The 19,544-nt window shown below is 42.9% G+C and overlaps 1 protein-coding gene across 4 annotated transcripts in view; it reads left to right on the top strand.

The window, feature by feature from the left end:
* Nucleotides 1-19,544, top strand: part of LAMA3 (laminin subunit alpha 3) — a 264,586-nt gene that overhangs the window by 183,546 nt on the left and 61,496 nt on the right. For 3 of the 4 annotated variants that reach the window (XM_032311338.1, XM_032311337.1, XM_032311339.1), the window contains 4 exons: nucleotides 3,470-3,700; nucleotides 7,606-7,719; nucleotides 12,257-12,366; nucleotides 14,756-14,836. In XM_032311338.1, the coding sequence (XP_032167229.1) occupies nucleotides 3,470-3,700; nucleotides 7,606-7,719; nucleotides 12,257-12,366; nucleotides 14,756-14,836 (536 nt within the window). Of the gene's footprint in view, nucleotides 1-3,469; nucleotides 3,701-4,503; nucleotides 5,079-7,605; nucleotides 7,720-12,256; nucleotides 12,367-14,755; nucleotides 14,837-19,544 lie in introns of those variants that run through there. The other variant, XM_032311340.1, reaches the window with a different exon arrangement.

Here is a 19,544-nt window from a genome sequence, read left to right as displayed (position 1 = left end):
AACCAAGCAGAGACTTTAGCGGCCATATATGACAAAGAATACAGACTTTACAGAATTCATTCAGAAAAGTCATTAAGCAAAGACACCACCAACAACAGTAAACACTAATAGCAACAAATTCTGGGGAGGGGAATAAATATGATTTCCTGAGTTGCCACATTACATTATGTTAAATGCCCAGCTGTCATAAATAAATAAATAAATAAACAAACAAACAAATAAATATTTTTTTTGAGATGTATAAAAGAAATAGGAAAGCATGGTCCATACATGGGGTAAATGGCAATAACCATAAACTGTCTCTGAGGAAGCCAAGACACTGGACCTATACAGAAAGACTTTAAATCTATATACATCAAATACAGCTAAAGAATACCATGTCTAAAGAACTAAAGGAAAATAAGAGAACAATGTCTCACCAAATTGAAAATAACAGTATTGAAATAGAAATTATTAAAAAGAACCAAATAGAAAGTCTGAGGTTGAAAATTGCAATAAATGAAATGAAGATTTCCCTAAAAAGGCTGCTATGGACTGAATTGTGTCCTCTCCAAATTTTTGGGATGAAGCTCTGATCTCTAGTTTGAGTATATTTGGAACAAAGAAGTCATTAAGGTTAAATAAGATCATGAGGGTAGAACCATGATCCGATAGAATCAATGTCCTTGTAAGAGGAGATCCTGGAAAACTCTCTGTCAACTAAGTAAGACAGTGAGTTGGCAACCATCTGTAAGCTAGCAAGAGAGTTCTGACCAGGGACGAAACTGGTTAGCATCTTGATCTGGGACTTCTAGCCTCCAGAATTGTGAGAAAATAGATTTCTCATGTTTAAGCCATTGAGTCTATGGTATTTTCCTATGGCAGCCAGAGCTAAGACAAGGGCTCAACAACAGAGTTGAGCAGGAAAAAGAAAGAACAGCAAATTTGAAGGTCAACTGAGATTAGTCGGAAGAACAGAAAGTACAAAGAATGAGGAAAAACAAAGACTCTGAAAGACATGTGAGACAGAGTCAAGTGCACAGCATATGCATAACTGGAGTATCAGAAGAAGAGGAGAGAGAGAGAAAGGAAGAGAAACAATATTTAAGGAAATAATGGCTGAAAATTTCTCAGATTTGATGAAAATCATTAATCTATACAACCAAGCTCAACAATCTCCAAGTAGGATAAATGCAAGAGATCCACACACAGAAACATCATAATAAAGGGTCTGAAAGACAAAGAAAGAATCTTAAAAGCAGTGGGAGAGAAGCAATGCACATCCAAGGTTCTCAATAAGGTGGACAACTGACCATTCACTGGAACCCATGGAAATCAGAAGACAATGGGACGGCATTCAATGTGCTAGAAGAAACACACTGTCAACAAAGAATTACATATACAACAAAATGTCCTTCAAAGATGGAGGAGAAAATAAGACATTACATTATAAACAAACCCAGGAGAACTCAGAATCCAGCCCTCCTTGTAAGAAATACTAATGGGACTCTTTAGACTGAAATGAAAGGACACTAATAGACAATGGCTTCAATTCATATTAAAAATGAAGAACATTAGTAAAGGTAACAACATAAGTAAATATAAGGGGCAGTAAAAATATATCTTTTGTTTGTAACTTTTTTTCCTTCTGATTTAAAATACAACTGCAATATAGCAGGGATGAAATGAAGCGAATAAAAGCAAAGTATTTGTGGACCATTGAAATCCAATCCATATTTACATAAATGGTCCATCATGGGCAAATATATAAGGGCTGAATATAGATAGTGGTGTTTGGGACTCCAGGTGGGAATAGGTAGTAACTACAAATGGGCACAAAGGTTCTTTTTCTAGGGGGTAAAAATATGAAACTGTATTGTGATGATTATACACTTTTGTAAATTTACTAAAAATTGTGTACTTAAGATAACGGACTATTACTATATGTAAATCATATCTCAAACTGTTAAAATTTTAAACTAAACTCCTATTCCTATCATATTTATATGTAAATAATAATAGTTACCATTTATTGAATGTCAACTACATGCTAGGCACTGGGATGAGCACTTTATATACACTATATTATTTAATTTGCTTTACTCTTCATCATAGTCCTGAGAGATTAGGTATTACTATGTCCATTAAAGAGATGTGGAAACCAAATTTAAAGGAGGCAGCAGAATATAAAGATTATATATGAAATGATGTTCAATATCACTAATCATTAGAGAAAGGCAAATCAAAGCCACAATGAGATACTACCTTATAGTCATTGAAATGGATCCTATTTAAAAAAACAAACAAACAAACAAAACAGAGAATAACAGGTGTTGGAGAGAGTTGCAGAAATCGGAACACCTGTGCACTGTTGGTGAGGCTATAAGACAGTGGAAACACTGTGGAAAACGGTATTGAGGCTCCTCAAAAATTTAAAGATCGAATGACCATATGGTTCAGCAATCCTCCTTCTGGCTATATATCCAAAAGAATTGGAAACAGGGTTTTGAAGTGCTATTTGTGTACCCATGTTCACTGCAGCACTGTTTGCAGTAGGTCAGAGGTAGAAACAACTGAAATGTCTATTGGCAGATGAATGGATAAAGCAAATATGGTATATACATCTATTGGAACACTATGTAAGCCTGTCACATGCTGGAATATGATAGTTCTAGCTAGATAGATGCTAGGGCGTAAGGGGATGACATTATGCCAAGCGAAATAAGCCAGTCACAAAAAGACAAATACTGCACGAGTCCACTTAGATGAGGTATTTGAAGCAGTCAGATTCATAAAATCAGAAAGTGGAATGCTGGTTGCCAGGAAGGGGGGGAGGAGGAAATGGGAGTTATTACTTAATAGGTACAGAGTTTCTGTTTTGTCAGATGATAAAGTTCTGCAGATTGGTTGTACAACGATGTGAATATAATTAACACCATTACCCTTAAAAATACACTTCAAAATGGTTGAGATGGTGGATTTTATGTTGTGTGTTTTTTACCATTGTAAGAGTAAAATAAAATAACATAAATTTGTGTGTGCAAGAAAATATTGAGTTTCCTGTCCCAATTATGTGTGTTTAATGAGTGATCTAACTGCATGACGCAGTGGCCTTCCATTTGCCTCTTTCCTATATCATTCTCGCTCAGTGTTTGCACACACAGAAGTACATTTTAAAATAAGGATAACACTGGGAAGTCTCATTTCATTTTATTCATTATTTCCTGCTTTCATTTTTCCCCTTTCATGTGGTACTCTCTTCTTGGGAATAACCCAGGGCACTTGACTTCTGAATTACAAATCCACTATCTTTCACTTATTTATTTATTTTTTAAAATTTATTTTATTTTGCTTTTGTCTATTCTAGTCTCTTCTCCCATATGCCCTATAAATGTCTTCCCTTTGACTTGTGCTGGGTGTCTGTCTCTCTGAAACCCCGCAGAAGTGAGCCTGCCAAGGGGAAACCTTGTCTCTCTGTTTTCACTTGTAGGGAAACTTCAGACACGCCAGTAGCGGCGGCCCGGTGACCCGGGAAGAGCTGATGATGGTTCTGTCCAGCCTGGAAGACTTGCGCCTCCGAGGCCTCTACTTCACGGAGACACAGCGGCTCTCTCTGAGCGGGGTGGGGCTGGAAGAGGCCTCGGACACAGGAAGTGGGCGCAGAGCACACAACGTCGAGATGTGTTCCTGCCCCCCTCACTACACTGGTGACTCATGCCAGGTAGGAAGCTCTCCTCCCCCCTCAGACTCCCCCACGGGACTGCCGTGGCTGGCCCTCCTGTCTGCCGCCCGGCACTGCTGCCCAGATGGTCCGCAGCACTCTGCCCAGCAGACAGGTGTCCACTGGGCTCAAGCTTCTGTCTTCCCGGGACCATCTCCAGGTATTAAATAGGAAAAAGAAATCACAAACATCTCGAATTCCACAGGAAAGCCTCAGGCACTAGAGCGATCCTGAGAGTTGTTGAAATCAGGACTTTCTGGGAACTCGAAAGGAGCGTCCCAGGATTTGAGACACTGCCTTCCCATTGGGTGACCTGGGGTTCTCAGGCTGTTCTTGAAAAAAGAGTCCCTGCGACACTCGCTGCCGATAGACTTAGAGCCCAGAGAATGTCCTGATTCTTCCAGGAGAAGTTGTGGCCCAATTTCCTAGCTCCCAGCAGACCTTCCTTCATGTGAGGCCCAGCCAGTCTGACTTGTCCTCAGATGATTAAAAGGTGCCGTAAAATGAAACCGTTTCATATCTCAAGCTGTAAGTGTGGGAGGGAGAGAAAGCACAATGTTTGGTGCAGTTATTAGGAAATAGCAAACATTGTCACTTGGTGTATTCCCTGCACCCCGCGTGTGTACACTCCGCAACATCCTTCCCTTTCTGTCCTCACCCCCAGAACCAGAAAGCCCCCAGGGGATCTGAACTCCAGTTCCTTTTTTAACCTGCAAACATCACCTGTGCTGGTTTTCTGGAGACTTCTGTCTTGTTACATGTAGTCCACAGGTGGCTGCTACCTTCTTCCCCCCCCCCACCCCCCTTCCTCCTATCTCATTTCTGGCCCACCTAAATAAAATCATAGCCCCAGGGAAGGAGTGGAACCTCTCCATTACTAGCCTCCTGCCCAGGGCGTGTTCTCTGCGCATGACTAAGCCTATGATTTGCAGCTGCTCTGATGGGCCAGTGCCGTCTGCGGGGTGAGGTGGGTAGAAGGTGGTGCGTGCCCCACCTCGCAGGAATTATAGAGCGGCGTGCTTCCCTGTGGGACTGTTATGTGTGCTCTCTCACAGGCTGACTCATGGGTGAAGTTTACAGGTGGGGCCTCCTGCCGCAGACAGCCTGCCTCACCTGAGTCAGGCGGGCCTGGGCGCTGAGCAGGAAGCGCAGGTATAAGAGGAAGAGGCAGGCTTGTGTGTAGGCAGCAGGACGCCCAAGGACCAGAATGCCCCCAGCAGTGAGGTGGTCAGCCAGGAGCGCCGGGTGGCTGTGGATCTTGGGGGCAGCCCTGGGGCAGTGTCTGGGATATAATTCGCAGCAGCAGAGGCTGGCCTTTCTTCAGCCTCCAGGTCAAAGTCATCTGCAAGCAAGTCATACGGACTTTAAACCCAGCCAGGTAACATCATTCCCTTTTACGTTCTGGTTTGGGATGGGGAAGGGTTCTTAGCTTTGTGACATTTGAAGTGAAGGGGATGAATGAATTCTGGGTGGGCTGGGGGAGGGACCCAGAGCCTCCCTGTCCCATTGACTGACAGTGTTTATTAGGGTGCCTGACAGATTGCTCTCCAGAGCTGTTAACCGCAAACCCTGTAAACATCAGCCCGCCTGGAAATGCCCAGGCAGCTCAGAGTCTGAACATTTGTGGGACGTTAGTACCCTATGAAACTTTGCCTTTTGAGAGTAACCCAACCCCTAAGACAAAAAAGTCCAAAGCCTGTAGACCTCCAGATTCTTCTTGGAAGAAAATTTACCTAAAAAGCAAACCACAAGAATCAGTGAAATCGTGTTTACGAAAAGTGATGAGATCAAGTTTGTATAATACCTAACAAGACATGCTTCAATTTGCCAGGCATTATAACCTCATAAATTCTGTGCACTCTCTCTCTCTCAACTTTCTGGATATTTACATGTTTACTCAGAGACATAGATCCTATGTCTACTCAAATAACCCTGAAAACCTGATAGGGACATAATTTTCTCATTTGTACTGGAAAAGTTTATTGGAAAAGTTATCCTGAAAAGTTGTCCTTAAAAAAATAGTTGCTAAACCATTTGACTGGAATAGTATATTAGGATACATTCATTTTCATGTAGGGTAAGTCTTCAGTACAATCTGTGAGCTTTACAGAGGTGAGAAAATGATTATTTTTCAGTAACTGACAAATGTTCCCCCTAAGAGTCACGTGATAGTTACAGAACTCTCGCAGGGGACTTTTTCTGTTTCTAATCCAAAGCAAATTAGGGTGGGTGGTTTAGTTTTAATCAGGTTGGACTATCTTTTCTCCAAAGCATGTTTAATTAAGGCTTTTTACTCAGGCATGTTGTCATAAATGAACCACATATATTTATTTATTTATTTGGATAATTTGTTCCTTACCAAATATTATTGTTTCATAAGCATGTAATATGATATATGGTGGTAATTAAGAGGTACTTAGTAGCAAAGAATATTTGCTTGTAGATATGATCACACCACCAGTGGCTGACTTTTGTTCGAACGTATCTCTCAGTCGTGTTTTCAATTAAAGAACATTCCTTTCATACTTTGATTCTCCTGTAGACAAGCCTATTCATATAACACATAAAGCAATCTCATTTTTTGCAATAGCTTCTTTTGCCTAAACATGGTTTCTAATAGCTGAAGGGAAAAATATATTGGGAATTATAGTCTTACTGTGTACGACGTGTAGTAATTGGTAATTTGGGGAGAGGCTCCAATCAGAAACTGAGATATTCCACTCTGGGGAGTACATGAGGCTTTTTTCCTCCAGCCCTATCAGGTTAGCTGCTTCCTCTTTCCCACCTGACCAGGTAGAAACTTGGAATAAATGAGAATGGACAGTTCATTCAAAAATTTCCCTTGAGTGTAGCTTCAGAGTCTTACAGACTTAGTGCTGTTTAAAGAGGATTAGATAAAAGATGTTTTATCTTGAAATATTATTTTTCTGGATTTTTTAGATAGGGCATATGAGGAGGTCATTAAAGAAACTGGGGGTAGCATTTGGTTTTAATCAGTGTACTGATTCAATCTGCCAAAATAAGCAAAATGTCTATGACTCTCTTTAAAGACAGAAATCTAAATAATTTTTCGTGGCTGGTGTTGGAAGAGTTGTTTCTTTTTCTATTGGGGGCATTCTTAACTAGAATTTTTTTTTTAATATCAGTTCATCAAAAGTAAACAGTAATTCCTTTCGTTCATATGAAAAATATTAACTCATCCTGGAAAGAGACAATGTGTAGAGATAGACATATTCAAAGGAGTATTGAACTAGAGAAGAAGACCAGCCCAACGGGATTCCCTCCAGCTGGGTCTTCATGTGTCCTATCAGAACTGAATACCCCTGCAGGGTTCTGTAGAGAACGCGTGTTCTTCTCCCCAGGGTTCCCTGTTGTCCCTAGACCAGTGCATGGCAGTGACGTGAGTCCTGTTCTGTCATTACCACGTCAATCCAAATGAAGACTCATTAATCCTTCCTTCCTACACTGCCTCCCCCTCCAGTCCAAACCCACCCTTGGAAGGCAAATGCCTACCAAAAGAGAACTTGCACTTGAAGGGATTTTCTTAGAGACCCTCCTGCTAAAGACCGAGATCCTGACCCTATTTACCCTGCCATCCCTCCTCCCCTCCATTCACCCTCAATCAGTTGAAGGAGAGAAAACCATTTCCACACTCCTCCCCTTTCTCTGACATCCCCCTACAGGTCTCCCGCTCTGGCACAAGCACACACTCCTGCCGTGGTGTGGAAACAAGGTAACACCTGACATAGCGAGCCAGTGGACCAGCCAGTGTTTGAAAGTAGAAATCTACACACTATCTAAGGGACAAAAGACTGAATTAGGGAATGCTTGACAGTCAGAATTGTCACCTGCTTTGGATAATAATTCTTTCTTTATATTGACTAAATGCTTTGTTTGAAAAATAGGGTTGTAGCCCTGGATACTATCGGGTTAACGAAGGGCCGTATACCAGACGATGTGCTCCCTGCAATTGCAACGGACATTCCAGTCGATGTCAGGATGGCTCGGGAACATGTATCGTGAGTAAACTGATAGTCTAGAGGTACTCACAGGCAGTCTGTGTCTCTCTATCCCCTCCCCTCCCACCGCCACTCCCCTTGGCCCTGAGACATCAGATGTCCCATTTGCCACTAAACAGAGGTTGCTCTGTAAACATAGGAGGCTCCAGTGTGATCAGGCTGAAATAGTTCATACTCTACTGTTTCCTCCATTTTCACACGTGCCATCAGAGAAGTCCTTCTGTGAACAGGGAAATTACACGTTAGCCTATCAGTCTCTGCTTCATTGAGTGTTGTAGTGGGTGCATCCTGAGACTTCATTCTTGCTGGAAGATAGCAAAGCAGAGCCACCACATTGGACCCCCATTTGGTGGGAGTGGCAGGAAGTAGCAGGAGCCGTCAAAAGAGCCGTAGACCCAAGTATATAATGGGGGAGAAGATGCTAAGATGAAAAGGCTTAAGGGGCATTCAGAGTCACTCAAACACCGATCTTCTATGGGCGCCAAGACAAAGCGGGCTTCTATAGGAAGACAGGTGAAGGGAGTCCTTGCTGTCTATGGCTTATCGCCTGGAGAACAATCTTCTTTGAGAATATTTTTTAAAAAAAATATTTCCTATTCAAAATTAGATTCTCAGGAAATTTTTCTTTTGTATCCTTTTTAGACATTGTTTATTCTGCCTTCCTCTCTTTCATCCCTGGGAGTCAGGGCCTCCCTACCTTGAAGGAGAATGGACAGTGACAGAGAAAGGAGAGAGAATCAGTACCCCCAGACACACAAGCCCCTACTTATGGGGTGCTCTTTGGAAATACATTCTTCTGGCACAGATTTCCTTTGCATTGTGTAATGCATCGAGAGTGTGTTTCAACTCTTTGAGTTCCTAGACTGTATTAAGCCAAGTTCAGCATGTCCCAGGGAACTGTTTCCTTTGCAAGATGGGACAGGTCAGGACAGGACATTGTTGCAAAGAGCCTGATAGAATATTCCAGAGGACTTTAACTTTGTAAATTCAGAAGGAATAAAAGACACTGGGAAAGACGATTTTTCAGCTCCTAAGTATTCTTTTATGATAGTTTATGCTTCGTACTGTATGCTGTGTGTAACACAGGTAGATGCTTTAATTTAAAATAAATATTTATCTTGTTACCAAACCGTCGCTAGATGTCGAGTCCACTTGATAAAAGCTGCCAAAGAACAAAGCGGGCATTCTGTGTAGCCCATTCACCCAGTGAAAAGATCACTGGTGAGTCATAATTCCTCTGTTTTAATCAAACAGGAAGATTTTCTTTCCCATTTCCTTTCTTTGTAGCTCTGTCTTCACTTGTCCCTAATGGCCATATGGTCTCTAGAAAGAATTCATTCAGGAAACCTTTACTGAACATTTGCTATTGTGGGAGGTACTGAGCTAAATGCTGTGGTTAAAACCATACAACATAATCCCCACTCTCCCGAGGCCTGCTGTCCAGTGGGGAATGTGCCCGCCCACACACACACACACACAGGCTACTGCTCAGTGGCAGGCACTGAGTGCTGCCACTGCTCTGGGTGGGGGGGGGGGGATGCGCATTGCGTGGGAGCCAAGGATGCAGCCCTCCTTCTCAAAGAGCAGTAATGACGAGATCAAGTGCTTGTCACTGTCAAATAGACTGGTTCCTCTGCAGACTGGCCCTCACCATTCAGCATCCAAAGTCAGTTTCTAAAATCTGGGACCTTCACACACACACACACAAATATCCATGTCATTTCAAGAATAAACTTTGAAGTCTGGAGAGAAAGTTGCCGGGGTCCTTGCCAATAAAGCCTCGTGTGTCCAGGAGCAGCAGGCCATGGTTGCGTGGGCACCGTCAGCCCGAAGGACCTGCAGGGACAGGCCCCTTCTCTTTGCCGAGGCCCTGCCTCTCCCTCTTCTCCTTGCCAGCTTTCTCCCCGTGTCTCCACCTCTCCCCAACTCCCCTCACCTTTCACTGTCTCCATCACACCTCATCTACTTCGCTGTTCCCATGTTCTTTCCTTCCTCTGCCTTTGGTTTTCTTTCATTTTTTACTCTCTGCTGCTTGAGCCCCCAGCATGACTTATCTGAAGCTCACAGCCGACGCGGGGCGCTCCCGAGGATCCCGGCCAGACTCCCACATCCTGGGTGTGTGCTGTGTCCAGCTACGTCTGCCCCACTTTGCCCTTCACCCTCCAGAATACCAGTGGCTTCATGTTGCCTGTATACCCTGCCAGGCTCCTGCAACACTAAGCTGCTGTGTCCACAGTTCCCCGTGCCCAGTGGGCCCTCCCTTCATTTCTCTACCCAGCCAACTCCTCTCCCTTTCTCCTCCACGCAGGAGGCATCATCACCTCCAGAAGCTCTTCCTGGAGGTCCCTCTTGCTCTTGTGAGATGCTGGCACATGGTGATCATCGTATTTTCTGCATTATATTGAACAGGTCCACTCACAGGGTTCTGTCTGCTCCCTGGTCAGGGTGCCGATCCGTCTTTGCAATCCTAGTACTTAGCATGGGGGGACACGGAGTAAATATGTGGTGTTTGGTGGTGTTTCGCCCAATGGATGTTTGGTGTTAGATGGAGCTAGGAGAGCACGTACTGTGGGAGTAGATATAGACTCATTCATTCATTCATCCATTCACTCATTCATTTATTTGCAGTGAACAGCAAGGAACCTTGACAGGCAGATGTCTGCAGTTTGCAGTACTCAGAAGGACACCTTCCAGGGTAGATGCTCTCGGCGGAGGGTGGGGTTATCTCAGACATTCTTACCGGACCTTATCAAGCAACACAGGTTCTCACCCCTTTCTACAATCTTCTCCCCACTCCCTTGGAGGACCGGAGTCTGGGGTGTTTTCAGTAGGACACAGATGGCCCAGTTGCAATTCTTGTTTCTCTACTTCCTCGCTTCCCAATGTTTTCAGATCCGATCAGGATACAGGATTAACATGTATCAATTCAGCAGCTCTATTCTTCTTTAAGATCGCCATTTCGAGTTTAAAAAGGAAGGAAACTAAAGGGGAGAGGTAAATAGTTAGTTCAATAGAATGACTTTTGTGAGGGAGGCAGAACAGTGGACAAGGGAAAGGTGAAGGAGAGACAGGTCTGTGGGTCCGATAACCCTCAGCGTGGGTTTGTTCCCAGCCTCCAGGCCTGTGGGAGAAGCCTCCACGGTGGGCACATGTGGGAGAAGAGGGAAGGATTCAGGGCCAGGATGAGTTTTCTGGAGATGATCCCACGTTAACATGTGAGCAGCCTTCTTTGTGTGTCTAGTGCAATTTCATATCTGGAAAAAATAGCCGAAGATGTCTTAACATCTTAGTGGCTTGTGCAATTGGCCGTTATTCAAAGGTTCGTGAAGGATGGATCTGTTTAAGCTGAAGAAACAGATGACGTGATGAGGAAGGGACATTATAGCTCATGTTCTGAGCAGGACCACGCCCACTTAGGATATACATGTGGGTTGTTTCTCATAACCCGGCTTCAGATATTCTTGAAAACTCACATCCATTAAAGTTTCCTACCAAGCCCCATCTCTGCATGCAGAGGTAAGATTTGTGAGCAATTTTTAAAATATTATCCTTACTCCAGGCCATATAATTAACACAAGAGTATCTCTGTGTAATTCAGAGTATCTCTGAATTATCAATTGCCCACAATAAGGGGAGTTTTCCTGGATAGTTTTGTTCATTCAGATATTTGTTACTAGAGTAAAACCAAGAAATGTCACAGGGGGCTAAAAATATCACAAAATAAACAACTTTGATACAGTTCTCTAGGATTTGTCTCATTGGACTGCTTAGTTGGAAAGTTGTCTCATCTCAATGCTTTACTGAAGGACAGCTTTCCATAGACATTGACTTTGACATGAAAATAATTGGATTTATGTAAACACACAGCGTAGATAAACTTATCTTGCTTATTTGAGACGCTGGAATTTAAACTGAGGGCTTTCTTCTGATACGGGGCAGCTTTTTTGTTTTAAACAAATTCCACATGTTAAACTTATTACGACTATATTCCTCTTTAGTATATGGTCATTACGTGATTTACGAAGCAATATCAAGTTAATTTTCATAGAAGCTGTTCTTAGGGGAAGAAGAAGGGGGTTGACATTTTGCTGAGGCTCTTTTTACAATCCTCCCAGCAAATCATAGCCTTGAAAAGTGGGTATTATTTCAATGATATATCTTAAGAGAACTAGAATGTGTATCAATCATTCATTCAATAAAACTGATTTGTAAAAAACAGGGAGGCTTAGAGGTGAAGTTTCTTGCTCAAGACAGCACAGCTATGAAACATTAGAGTGAGTCTGGATGCAACTGTTCCTCCTCCGTTTCCACTTCCAAATGCAAGCCCCAAAGAGCGGATGGAAGGATACTTACATTTTTTTTTCTTTTTAGTACCAACAATAATTGGATTGACGGGGAAAATATACCATTTGTGGACTGATACGATCGTACAATCAGAGGACCTGAGTTATAATTGTGTGAGGAATGAAGGTGGTAGTGATTTTAATAATAATCAGTGTGATTGGCTGCTGTTAATTGCACGTTCCTCTGTCCCAAGAACTGCCAGCACAACACCGCGGGAGAACACTGTGAGCGCTGCAAGGAGGGTCACTATGGGAACGCCATCCAGGGATCCTGTAGCGTCTGCCCGTGTCCTCACTCAAACAGGTACTGGGAGAGCTTGAAAATAACCTGTAGAGACAGGAAGTGGTTTGTTGTTTGCCTGGGAATGGGGGTGGGGTGGGGAGTGGGGGAACATGGGAAGTGACGGCAAAGGGGGTGGGATTTCTTTTTGGGATGATGGAGATATTTTAAAATCGATCATGCTGGATAGTTGGTGCAACTCTGTGAATCTGCTAAACACCGTGGAGTTGTATACTCGAAATGGGCGAGTGGTATGGTATGTGAATTATAGCTCAGTAGAGCAGTTATATTTTAAAAAGAACACACGAAAGTGCAAAACAAAAGCAAAACAAACAAAAAACAGTTTTCCAAGTATACACTTGGGCGTTTTTCCATTTCCTCTTTCCTTTTACTCTTCATTTAATGGCCGAACCTTACTTACTGAGCGCCCAATACACGGCTAAGAGCCAGTGTTCTCTAGGTGCTGGGGTGATTACAGTAAAGCAGACTGGCAAAGTCTCCTGTCTCACAAGGCTTTACCTGGAGAATGTGGGCAGGGGCAGTAGTCACACTCAGGAAATAAATGCACAAATAAATAAGCATAATTTCACATTGAGATGGCCTATGCAGTTGATAACAGGGTTACGTGATTGGTAGTGAGTGAGCAGACTCTTTACAGAGGAGTAGGAGGGTTTTCTGGGCAAGGAGCAGGGAACAATGAAATGGAGTAAGTTGGGTAGTGTCTCAGCAATGAAGGTCTAAGGCAAGGAAAAGACTAGACAGCCTCTCTGATGATGTGTTGTGTTGGGGGAGTAAGGCGGCAGCTGGAGTGCATTGCAGGAGAAACGGCCAGGAGGCAAGTTGGGTGGGGCCCCCAGGGTTCAGACCCCATTGGACCTTGCAGGCTCTAGTAAGGCACTGGATTTATCCTCAGTGTGTTGGAAGCCACAAGCCAGTCCTGACCCATGGAAGGATGTGACCTGTCATTCAGACTCCAGCAGGGCAGATCCATTGCATAGGTGGCAAGCTGACACGTGTATTCCATGGTAACTCATATTCTATTTGGGCTTGGTACCTCATCCTATTCTTGCCCATTGTGACACGTTTGCGGTGGGTCCAAGCAAAATAGAACACAGCAACAAAGCAAGAGTTGATTGGAAAATCAGGAAGATGCCACTAAGAATGTAGGCAGCACGCCCACTCAGGAACAAGTGCAGACCACTAGGCTGATTAATATCAGACCAGTATCTGAGGAATTGGCCACGTTAGCAGAAGTCGCTGCCCAGCTGTGGCTTTCCTGAAGATATATGTTGGAAATGGGCATCCTGTTTTGCTCCCGGGGTATTTGATACTCCTAAACCGGTCCAGTCCTGTGGCTTGATTTGCAAAGGGATTTATCACTTGATACTTGCCTAGACTTGTTGGAACAGAAGCCAGAGGGAGTAGATTTTCACCTGGTACTTGGGGAAAACTTTTCATCTTTGGTTGCAAAGCATATTGTTATCACGAAGGCCAGCTTCTGGCTTTCATGCAGCTAAAGTAATGCACGGTTCCTCAGATTTATCAATGAAACACTGTTTTTATCTAATTCTCCCTCCAGTGATATTCATGCTGTTGACAAATTTCTAACTGTCCCTCTAGCAGTATAACTCTATCCATCTATTAGGCCAAGAGAAGCTTCCTAGATAAGAATTCTCTTATCAGCAAGTGATAAATGGAGTTACTTTCCCTCAGACTTACTAGGGTGTAATGTTCATAGACATTCCTCAAGGCAACAGAGTTTTTTCATGATCTGCTCACTTAATTTAATAAAAAAAAAAATGCTTCTCAAATATGCCCTAGTTCAGGACAAAAAGGAGAATCAGAATGCCACAACTTGATTTCAGAAATGTAAAGATCACCGATGATTGTGCCCACAGAACTATCTAGATGGGCAAGATTGCTCTGTACCTTGGTCCCTCTGGCCTGGCACCTTTTCTCCTTGGGAGATAATGTGCCCAATATGAAGGAACTAGAATAAATAAGGAGGAAAATTTTTTGAAGAATCAGAACTCTCTGTTCTTTTTTTCTGCCTAGACTTGTTTTATTCCTTCTTTGTTATTCCTGGAAAAATGCTGTTGTAATCATCTCTTTCAAAGTGAGTTACTTTGCTCTGTCTCGAGTGAAGGAATGTATTTCTCTAAGCCAAAAATAAAACCAAATAAATGCCTTCAGTCCTTATTTACCAAGATATGCCCAGTGTGAGCTGAAATAGTTCATCATTACCTATACACGTCTTAATGGACACATTTTTCTTCATATAAAAAGCAACCAGAGTCTTGGTGTCTGTTTCCATTTAATGCAAGTCAGTGCATTGTGGCAAAAAAAAAAGATAATGAGCACAAGGACTATCGATTTATATTTTCACTGAGGCTTTTTTCCATCTTCCCTTAAGCTTTGCCACTGGCTGTGTTGTGAATGGGGGAAACGTAAGATGCTTCTGCAAACCCGGATACACAGGCACACAGTGCGAAAGGTGGGTGCTACCCCTCCCCCACTTCCACTCTGCCCCTCCTCCAATGCCCTCCCCCAGCCTGCAGGGAGGGTGGGCTCTGCAGTCAGGCTGCAGCAGGCTTGGCTGTGGGTGGGGCTGTGCTGGGTTGTGGCTCAGAGCTGGGTGGGGCTGTCGGTTTCACAGAGGCTAGAAAAAGGTCCCTAGGGAAAAATACAAGACTGCTCACTTAATAAATCATTAACCTCCTTCTCTTTCTTGTTTTTCACATGTTTCAAGAAATTTGAGAATGAGATCCAACATATCACAGCCCTATGGACCCCCAACACATACTCCTACATACGCCTATCCCCCTGCACACTCACTGGTACCCCTGCCCCTATGTATTGCTACCTGCCCCTCCCCCTCTACAACCCTATAGACTTATACCCCCTACTGTCCTTACTTACTCCTACCTCCCTATAAATCCTTCCTTACGTACTCCTACCCCACTATACATATCCCTACATATCCCACCCACCATACACGTATCCTTATATATCCCTTCCTGGTACACATAACCCTCCCTTTCCCTAGCTCCCTATTAACTCATCCCTACATACTCCTCACCCTACAGATCCATCCCTATGGACCCCACCCCACGTACATCCCTACTTGCCTGGACACCCACATACAACTCAACATACTCATATATGCACACAGACATATCCACAGTCCTAAATATTCCTCCACACTCACACCCCTATCCCTACACATTATCCCCTCTCTATCCTCACCCATTATGAACACCTGCCGGACAGTGTATATCATTCATTTCTGAATCACTACTGCCTATGGTGGGACTGTTCCTGTAATAGGTGTTCAGTAATGAAACAAAAGAAAAAATGTTGCAAGATGGAAACTATGAACTTAATTATGAAGGGCTGTAGAGCCAAGCTTTCGTATTCGGAAGCAAATTTTCATGATTAGCTACCATACACAGGGCACTGCCAAGCCTTATAAAGGCCATAAAAGGTATTCACAGTCTTCCTGGGAAGATAGCACATACATATTTGAAAAAATAACAGTACAGCATTTGAATCATATGGACAACATATTTTTAAATTTAAAATAACTTTATCATAAAATCAATACATACCTATAAAAATGATGTAATACAGGTGAGCAAAGAACCAACGGGGCCCACTACACGTCTCTGTAGCTCAACATACTCATGCAGGCTCATATAATCCTACTTATAATCGTCTTATTTACAGAAAACCCCAGTTAAAACTTGTATGTTCTTACTAATCAATCTGTGTGCACAGATGTTTTCTTGAAAACAAGAGTCGATTGTTGTTTCACTCTCTGTTTCAACTTGCTTTCTCATCTAGTGGAAGGTTAGAACTATCTTTCCATATCAATAAGTACTCACTGATAACATTGTGTCAGAACCAAGAGGTTCTGGAATCTGCTGCTGGCCCTTGAGATAGTTCTACTGTTTTCCATTCAAAGTGGCGCTAAAAGTAAATCCTTGCAGCTAATTATTCGAATTACTCATGCACATGAATCCTCAAGGTATAATTAATAGAAGTGGGTCCTTTGGATGGAAGGATAGGTGTGTTTTTCAGGCTTTTGACATATTTTGCCCAATTGCCCTCCAGAAAAGTCATCCTTGTTTTTATTCCTATCAGGAGCAAAAGAGCAAGTGCCCTAGGCTTTGATACCAGAAATGATCAAATTTAAAATATTTGCCAGTTTGTTGGGGCCAAGTGTTTATCATTTTAATTTGTATTTCTTTGTTTAATAATTAGATTGGATTTTTTTTCATGTGCTTACTGACCATTTGTAGATTTTATTTTTTGGATTGCTTTTTGGGTCTTTTACTCTCTCTCTCTTTTTTTTTTCTAGTGGAACGTTCTTTTTGTTTTTTATTGGTTTGTACAAATTCTTTGGAAAGAAATGAACCTTTTGTACTACATGTTGCAGATATTTTTCTCAGTTTGTTTTTGTTTGTATGGTTTTTTTGGCTTTGTGTTTTATTATATGTATCTATTCTTGTAGTCTTCCAGTGGTCAGCCACTGGGGTCATGCTTAGGGAGGTTATAAAAATGTTTATGCCTCCTTTGACTACTTTTATAGTTTTATTTCTTCCTGTTGGTGAGAATTTGGAAGCTAGACTTTTGGTGGTGTCACGGCGTCTCACATGACAGGTAGAGAGTTAGGGTCAGACGTGCAGCTACAAGGGTCCAAGTAACTCTGACTAGCCCAGGATCCCATCTCCGTGACCTGGGGCCCATGCTGGAGGAAACACACATAGTAATTAGCTGCATCCCAGAGCCACACTCAGTAGGGTGAGATGTTCACACTAGGGGAGGCACAAGGAAAGTAGGCCAGTAAGGGGCCTGGCAGATTCCCATCCCTCATGCCATACTCACTGTGGGATATGTGCTCACGGAGGGAATGGGAGCTTTTCCTTCTCTTCCTCTCATGCTGTCACACTCCTGTTCTCTCCCCTACCTCTCTCGCTTTTGTCAAGTACTTGTAGTTGAATTCACTAAAGGTCAATGTGCATTTACAAAATTTCTACGTGAACTTAGACTCGTTTCTGTACATTTTATCTGGTCTTTGTGCTGTTATCATTTCCGTGTCATTTCCGAAAGCATAAAATGGCTTTTGATATTTGGTTGAGCAAGGCTTCCCACATAACTGTTATTTAAAATGTTTTCCTTAGCCATTCTGGCACCTTATTTTCCTGGATACACTTTAGAAAGAGTTTTACCTTATTTCAATAACCAGAAAATGTATTCAGCTGGATTTCATAGGAGGAAGGCAGGGCCACTCTAGACTGGTGTTATCTGAGATCTTTGATGGACAGGGTGGGACTTGGGTGGGTCTAAGGGATGACAAGAGTCCAGTGGGGCTGGAAGGTGGCTCAAGTCAGGGAAGTAATGCAAGAAAACCCAAGGGCCTTGAGGATATTTGTCATGGGAGGAAAGTACGAGACTTAGTATGGGGTCCTTGAGCATCAGCTAAGGGGCTGGACACTGTCCTGTGGTAAAAAGAAGCAATTTCAAGGTTCTTCTATTTTCCATTTCCACAGGAAGAACATTGCCCACAATCGCCTCATATCTATTTTTCATTCTTTCTTTCAATGAAACATGTATGGAGATCCTAGTATATGCCTGGCACTGGGCTAAACACTAGGGACCCGTTAGTAGCTGGAGAAGAGGCTGTACCCTCAGGGTGTTACGATCTAGTGGTGGGCAGATATACAAACCAGCTGCTGGAACAGTGACGGAGAACACAACCGGGCTGGGTCCCGCCACTGTGGGAAGGACCTCCAACTAGCCTCAGCCTCCCTGGTGAGGGACAGAAGGGGCTGCTCCACTGAGGCAGGAAGGATGGTGGGATGGGAAATAGGAAGTTTCTTCAGACTCTATGGTTGAAAAGCTGTGAGACTCCCACCTGGGAGAGGAATCTTAGTGTAATCCTCCTCACGGCTCTTCACAAACAATGAAGCAGAAAACAGCAACAGACTGTCTGAGGCATCCATTTGGCAGGCAGCAGATCTGAAGAGAGAAATTCTTAATTAACAGTTCTCACAGATTGTGTTTGTTAACATTTGCTGTCTCAGGAAAGCAAACGAGGGTTTCTCAAAATTTTTTTTCTAAAACTTTTCCACAGGTAAATGCCATATTAATGTCAATTTTTTTCATTTGTTAAACATTTATTGAGGACCCCCTCTGGGCCAGGCATCATTCTGGATCTAGCTGTCAGCGACACAGTGGTAGCTACAAGGACAAGATAGGGTAAACGGAAAATATAAGCAGGAGCCTCTGGGCTGGGGGCAGCCAATGTGAGCACTAGGGTAGGAAAGGCTTCCCAGCTTGTACTGTGCTCTGAGGCATGCTTCTCCCTCGGCCGCTCAGAGCCACAGATGACAAATATGTTCTCTGCTCTTTATTTGTTGTCCCAATACCATCTATGATATCAGGAAGTTTTACTTCAATCCATTGTGTTTGGACACTAACTTAAAATGAGAATAAGGGAACCGGTTATTTCTGTAATGGCTAATTAACGCTTTTTACCAGAGTAAGGAAGAAGTGGAGTCCAACTTCCTGAATATTTATGTGACTTTAACATGAAGTATTTTGTAATTATGTATCTTTTACATGGAAAATTTAGATATAGGTGAACCATCTAAAAATAACGTATTTAGAACATAGATCTTTGGGCACCTGGGTGGCTCAGTCAGTTAAGCACCTGCCTTCTGCTCAGGTCATGATCCCAGGGTCCCGGGATTGAGGCCACAGGTCAGGCTCTCTGCCCTGTGAGGCAAGTCCTCTTCTTCCTCTCCCTCTGCCCCTCCCCCCACCCTCAGGCCATCTTCTCACTATTTCTCAAATAAATAAAATCTTTAAAAAACATAGATCTTTTGCATAGTATGGTTTATGAAGTAGAATATGAGGCCTGTCACATCAAGTAAAGCCTTATGCCAACTTATGCTTAGTGGACTTAGATAAGCCACCTCTGCGTAGTTACCTTCTTGATAATTAGGGAGTGCATGGGTATTCTGCTTCCTCTCTGCTTTCTGAAATGTAATCATTCCGAATGATACCAATTATACATAGATGCATATTTACAGGAATAGTTCATCATGTCTTAAAATGGTAGCTACTTTTTATTGAGTGTCTATTATGTGCAGGCATTGTATTAGATTCTTCACTACATTTTAATCTCATACTCATCC

This window comes from Mustela erminea, chromosome 13 (genome assembly GCF_009829155.1).
Source record: "Mustela erminea isolate mMusErm1 chromosome 13, mMusErm1.Pri, whole genome shotgun sequence".
Lineage (NCBI taxonomy): Eukaryota > Metazoa > Chordata > Mammalia > Carnivora > Mustelidae > Mustela > Mustela erminea.
This window is presented reverse-complemented; position numbering and strand designations above follow the sequence as displayed.